This window comes from Sinocyclocheilus anshuiensis, unplaced genomic scaffold, assembly GCF_001515605.1.
Source record: "Sinocyclocheilus anshuiensis isolate Anshui unplaced genomic scaffold, SAMN03320099.WGS_v1.1 scaffold941, whole genome shotgun sequence".
Classification (NCBI taxonomy): Eukaryota; Metazoa; Chordata; class Actinopteri; order Cypriniformes; family Cyprinidae; genus Sinocyclocheilus; species Sinocyclocheilus anshuiensis.
Window position 1 is genome coordinate 439,568 of NW_015555791.1, and position 6,861 is coordinate 446,428.

Consider the following 6,861-nt stretch of genomic DNA (forward strand, 5'->3'; position numbering starts at 1 on the left):
ATTGTACTAAATACTTATACTTGTATAGTACTTTCATTAGTTTTAATAAGTATTGCTTTTTATTTCTCCTCTTTCCTACTTGTTTCGCTTCTGGTTTCAGTTTTTATAACCATTTCTTACTATGTGTAAGTAAGTTGTTGTTTTTTAGCATGTGTGTTTGGCAGTGTTATTTTTTAGGATTACTGATAAACTACTGTCATTTGATTTGTATTATTTGTATTTGTTATTTATTTAAATTTTAGTTAAATTATATCTGAATTTATTATGACTGTATAGGTCTTTTATTAAGTTTAGTTTGATTTAATTTGAGTTATTTTAATACTTCAACAAACTAAATGGAAATGAAATAATATATATATTGAATTTATAAATGTGTATATATATATATATATATATATATGTATGTGTGTGTGGTTGTACATACACACATATGTAGTTGTTTTTTTGGTGTTTGGCATAGTGTTATGTTAGAATCATTATTATACTCTTATACCTTTTGTTCTTTAATATTTTTAATTATTTTTAGCTTTATTTTTTAGTTTTTCATTTAAATGTTAAGTTTTGAAATTTTGTATGCATTTCTCATTTTTATTTAATCTCTTTATTTTTAAAATGTGTATAGGTAGTATTTATAAAGTTTTAGCTTTTAGTTTTGGATCTGTTTTTAGTTGTTTTAATACTACAATTGATTGCTTCTGTTGTCCTCATTTGTAAGTCGCTTTGGATAAAAGCGTCTGATAAATGACTAAATAAAAATAAATAAATATTAATATTAATAATATGAATAATAGTGAAGCGCTGCAGTGAACAAAGCATCACAGTTTTGCGTTTTGTTCTGAAACTGGCAGCAGATAGCCGAGATTTATGCTTTCAGTTAGAAGGGAAATCTTATACAGTATTACAGTTAGTCGAAATATAATGGTGATTAATTTCAACCATGTCGGTATGCAAATAAGCGGTCTGAATTTCTAAATATATATATATAAAGGAAGCACCTTTCCAATGACATCGTTGCGGCTCAGTCGATCCTTGTCCATGACGGTGATGATGATGGTGGTCTCTCGGAGAACATGTGCGGGCACGTCAAAAGGGAAGGACTCGTTAAAAACGGGGTTCAGGCAGCGTTTGATGGTGACTGTCTTCTTCTTCTCCACTCGCTTGTCTTTGTGCATTAGCCATACTTTTACATACGGGTCTGCAGCCAATCAGAGAACGAGAGGCCACAAGTTATGCAAATGAGACATGCAGCTATTCATTGATTATGACGTCTCAGCCCATGTTTATGTTTTTGTTATTATACGTGTACCTGAGGTGCCCCCGATGTCCATGGCTTTGAGGTTGCGAGCTTTTATGATGTTAACAGTGATGGTGTTGGCAGTGGGGTTATAACACAGAGACAACAGCAGATCTCCACGACTTCCCTATAACACACACACAAGCCTGAATGAGATTTGAGAGTGAAGATTTTCAGAAAACAATGCCATCAAGGTCAGTCTGTTACAGCCTACAAAGACTACTGTGGACTACTCTTGTGGAGCTTTTCCACATCCGCTTTGATTGTATGGAAAGTGACTCACGCTGCCATCACTGCAGGGTTTGAGATCCTTCCAGAACGTCTTCAGCTGTCCGAGCTCTACTTTATTCAGAGGAATCGAGACCTCTCCGATCGGGTCGTTACGGCTGAACCGATCGTAATCCAGCACCTGGAGATACAGCGTTCGCTCCCGCACCTTCTCATACGGGAACCCTGAGGAGATGTGAGACGGGAGGATTGGATTCATCCGGAATGATGAAAGCAGGACATACTTCATCCCAACATTAAAAGAAAATGTTTCGCATAGTAAAACCAGAAACATTTGTGCATTGTGACTTTATTTTCTTGACAATTAGGCATATTTCCTCCTCAAATTCTCATTAGTGTCATGTAAAAAAACAACAAATAAAGCCCTTCTCATTCTTGTATTAAGTCTCTGTATTTTACTTCTACAGGCTTTTTTAAATGTATTATGGTCATACTGATTCTCATAACATTCTAATACAGTATTTTTCAGTATTACAGTGAATAATTTTTACAATTGTTATAATAATTTGAATTTCAACCAACAGAAATGAAAGGCAGTATAACAAATACCACCATGATATATAAATACTTTATTTATATAATATTTATGTACAATTGCATTTATGCATTTTATCCAAAGCGACTTGCATTGCATTCAAGGCACACAATTTCTTGTTGCAACTACCTTGCTCTACTGTTTGAGCTATAGGAATGCAATTATTTTAAATAATAATAATAATTATTATTATTATTATTTATTATATAAGAAATAAATACTTAAAAAAATTTTTTTTTTAATAAATTTTATATAATAATAATAATAATAATAATAATAATAATAATAATAATAATAATAATAATAATAATAATAATAATAATAATAATAATAATAATAATAATAATCCATGTATTCCCTGGAAATCAAATCTATGACCTTAATGTTGCAACCGCTTTTTAATATATAATTTATTTTATAATTTATATAATAATAAAATATTTTATTAATTTATATTAAATCATTAACTGCAATAATAATACTAATAATAATAATAATAATTCATGTTTTTTAAGCAAGACATTTTCTTTCTTTGTACTTTGGGATGAAATATGACCTAAACATATTCTTGACAGGTTTTGTGAGATTGTTTTAAATATCTAAAATATACTATAATTTGTATTTTTATCAAGTGAGAGACTCGTTTGAAGAGAATTAATGAGAGAATTGTTTAAACTAGAAACTGATCCACAACTGACCTTCAAACAGGAAGGTTTCGTTCCAGTGAGGGTTGAGATTTTTCCTCTTGACTTTGGTCTCGAGTTTGTGCTTTCTGTCAGGCAGCAGGTAGATTTTGACGAAGGGGTCGGACGTCCCAGAGAAGTCTTTAGCGGGCAGGTCTTGACCTTTGAGTATCTTCACCGTCAGAGTCGTGTCTTGGAAGCTGTAGCCCAAGCTGAACTGAATCCTGCCCAGTTTCTCGCTCACTGGGCCCTCGTGGTCGTCGTCTTCAGACCCCGGAGACAACTAAAGAGAGCGTCGGAGAGAAAGAGGAACGTGAAGAATGGCGCTGTTACAAAAAATCAAGCACAAACACTTCAGCCTAACCACAGATCTGCTAGAAAACATCTGGAGTTTTCAAAACCTGACATTTGCTGTTTTCTTATTAACAATTCAGAGACTCCTGCTGTTATTATTGATCGAGAAACACAGACACAGACACAGACACACACACACACACACACACACACACACACACACACATCTTTAGATGTCTAGGGCAAGACACCACAGGTGAATAACAGATATTACTATACTTCCCCAGTTGATAGATTAAACTGAGAATTGCACATATCTTTTGTAGTACAAGTTTTCTGAAATGTTAGTTTTAAATATGTAAATGAATGCATTATCTTACTAAATATGCACTAATTTGCATACATTTCCAGAACTGAAATCTGAATACTGGATAAAGCCAGATTCAAATTTTTTGTTTCATTTTGTTGATATATTAGAGTTAGAGGTTTTCACAGAGGGGATTTGCATATCTATTTTTATCACTCCATCAATCAGAAAATACTGTCAACAGACAGAAAAAAAAACAGTTGAATGTTTTTAGGAATAAAATGAACAAACCCCTCTGCAAAAATCTTCAGGAGATGCAAATAGATACAGCACAATAAAACGCTTGAAAGTCTATTTTGGATGTTTTCTTTCCACTAGCCTAAAACAAAACAAAATGTCAAATAGCCCAATATCAGTTTCTGCCACAGATTAAAAAAATGAAATATGTAAAATTCTAAGGAAAAAAAAAATCAGAATTACAAGTTATAAAAACAGAATTCAGACTTTTTTCTCAGAATTCTGAGTTTGCATCTTGCAATTTTTTCCACGGAATGAAAAATTAAAAAAGGTTATTGTGACTTTTCAGCTCACAATTCTGACATTTTAAAAATTAAAAAGTCAGAATTTAGATGTTTTCCCCTCGCGAGTTTATATCTCGTAATTAACTTTTTTCCCTCAAAATTCTGAGTTTACATCTCGTAATTCTGTTTTTTTGTTTCGACTAAGGAATAAAAAATGTAATTAAGACCTTTTAACTCAGTTATGACTTTTTTCTTGCGATCGCAAGTTTATATTCGACTTCTCTTCTCAGAATTGCACGTTTATAAATGTCAGAATTGCACTATCTAAACTCATAATTATGAGATATAAGCAATTCTGAGAAAAAAAAAGAATTACGAGATATTTTTTCGTACAATTCGGAGTTTCTTGTAATTCTGACTTTTTTTCTCGCAACTGAGAGTTTACATCTCGCAATGAATTTTTGTTTTTGTTTTTGTTTCCACCACAGAATAAATAAATCAAAAAGGTAATTGCAACTGTTTTATCATAATTCTGACTTTCTCTTCTCAGAACTGCGAGATATAAACTCGCAACTCAGAATTGCAATATATAAACTCGCGCTTGCAATTTTCAACTTTTTTTTTTTGCATTTTTATTCTGTGGTGGAAACAAAACTACATACAAAACTGACTATTGCATTAAAAAATATTTTTCCCTGCAGTGTCTTGCCTTAAGAGTTCTGAGACACTCCGCGGGTATTTAAAGGCTAAAAAAGCACCTATTTATCAATCTCTGCCCTTCAGCAAATCGGTTTGGATTTTTGCCTAATTAATAGTCCCCTGGCTACTTTACATGCTGTTCAGACTTCTTCCTGTCTGACAGGGCCGAATGAACTGCAATGTGATTCAGACTTTATGGCGGCCGTAAGAGAGACTATTTGGGACCAGGAGCTACATGCAAACACTCTGTCCTACCATCACCATGTCTCCAGTGAGCGAGTTGGCAAGGTCAGACACTGAGGAATGGCCGTCGGCGTCTGGCGGCTGACCCTTAGGACTGTTAGCTGGCTTATTCCCCATATTCCTACTGCAGGGTGAGAGAGACACAGAGACAAACAGAGATCACTAAAAATACCAGTCATGTGTGCCTTGCCCTGCGTTTCTTTCTCTTTGCCACAGAATCAAACCTTCAAACCCAGATGACCTTTTGACCTCTATGAGCGCCACCTTGTGTTATTCTGACCGGCTTCGTCACAAAGTTTAGAAACCAACAAGACAAATTAATAACAAGCATGAGAGTGAGAGATAAAACAAAGCCACAACAGAGAAATAGAAAAGAAAAATCACATAGTTCAAACTTTTACACGTCTCCTGTCACAAAACATAAAAACATTGTGGGACAAAAAGTTACTTCAGTTTACACTGTAGCACAGCCAAAAATAAAAAACATAAAAGACACCATAAAATGCCAAATATTCAGGGTTATTAATGTCTCAGCAAACATAAAACACTGTCAGTTCATCATGTCACGGTGCGGTCCGTTGTGTTTTCCAAGGGTTGGTGTCCGAAGTCGGATTGGGACGGATAGCCTGCAAATCTACTTAAAGGAATATTATGGGTTCAGTACAAGAGAAGTTGATTGATAGGTATTTGTGACATAATGTTTATTACCACAGAAAATAATTATCTCATTAACTCATGACTCCATTATAGATAATGTTTATTGTTACACAAAAAAAGTTTTACTCAGTTTAAGGAATAAATAAAATTAATGTGTACTGCCACAGAAAATAATTTTGATGAAAAAAAAATGCAATTTAATGCTACAGAAAATCATTTTGACTCACCACTCCATTAAAATAATAATAATAAAAAAATAAAATAAAATGCACATAGCCACAGTAATAATTGTGACTCATCTCTCAATAAACAAACAAACATAAATAACTGATTCATTGCTCCTTTAAAGTTAAAAATTAAATAAAATAATAAAAATAAAGGTTTAAAGCCACAGAAAACTATTTTGATAATCTCTCTACTTAAAAACAAAACAAAACAAAACAAAAAATAAAATAAAATGTGTATTACTAAAGGGGAAAAAAGGCTTGTTGGTCCATTTATATATATATAAAACAAATAAATAAATAAAATAAAAGTGTATTGCCAAAGAAAATTATTTATAAAATAAAATAACAAAACTTTTTTTGGCTTATCAGTTCATTTAAGAATAATAAAATAAAATGTGTATTGCCACACAAAATATTTTTGACTAAACAAATCAATAAAATGTGTATTGACAAAATATTCTGACTTTCATATTTTGGCTTAAAAGTAAAACAAAACGAAATAAAATAAATAAAACAAAGTGGAAGGTTTAAAAGAAGAAAGCAAGCCCATATTTTTATCAAAAACTTTTGTAGGCAGATAACATGACATTTAAGTTAGGGTTATTTTTTGTGGTAAGTGATATCATTCCACAAATGCTGTAAATCGAGCATAATTTGTACTGAACCCCTAAACATCCCTTTAATGTTTGAATAAACTACTAAACTAGTTGACAGGACCTAACTAAACCAGAGCGAGGGCCAAAAGAGCAGAGAGAGACAGAGAGAAAGTGAAGAGGACAAATGCTGACATCTGAATGAAACTGAGTGATCAGACACAGTTCAGATACAAACAGAAAGACTGAGAGAGACACAACAAAACAACATAGAAAAGCCATGAAGACGCCACACAGATACAGACGAAACTGAGACACGGTAACAGCTGGAGGGAAAAAGAAAGACAAAAGACAGCGTAAGTGGTAGAGAGACGCTTTTTTCTGTGATGGAAAGGAAGAAGATTATTCGCATGACTGGAGAGTCAAACAAAACCATGAGAGAGACGTCAACCAAACCAGCACAGCTGCAGGAGAGAGAGAGAGAGAGAGAGAGAGAGAGAGAGAGAGAGAGAGAGAGGTG

General features: G+C 33.1%; 1 protein-coding gene across 2 annotated transcripts in view; it reads right to left on the bottom strand.

Annotated features, from left to right (window-relative positions):
* The window catches only part of LOC107674837 (synaptotagmin-7-like), a 173,507-nt gene that overhangs the window by 11,877 nt on the left and 154,769 nt on the right, over positions 1–6,861 (bottom strand). The window contains exons 4-8 of one of the 2 annotated variants that reach the window (XM_016468952.1): positions 4,877–4,988; positions 2,816–3,083; positions 1,578–1,747; positions 1,307–1,421; positions 996–1,195 (exon numbers count right to left, since the gene is read on the bottom strand). In XM_016468952.1, coding sequence (XP_016324438.1) covers positions 996–1,195; positions 1,307–1,421; positions 1,578–1,747; positions 2,816–3,083; positions 4,877–4,988 — 865 coding nt within the window. The remainder of the gene's footprint in view (positions 1–995; positions 1,196–1,306; positions 1,422–1,577; positions 1,748–2,815; positions 3,084–4,876; positions 4,989–6,861) is intronic. The other variant, XM_016468953.1, reaches the window with a different exon arrangement.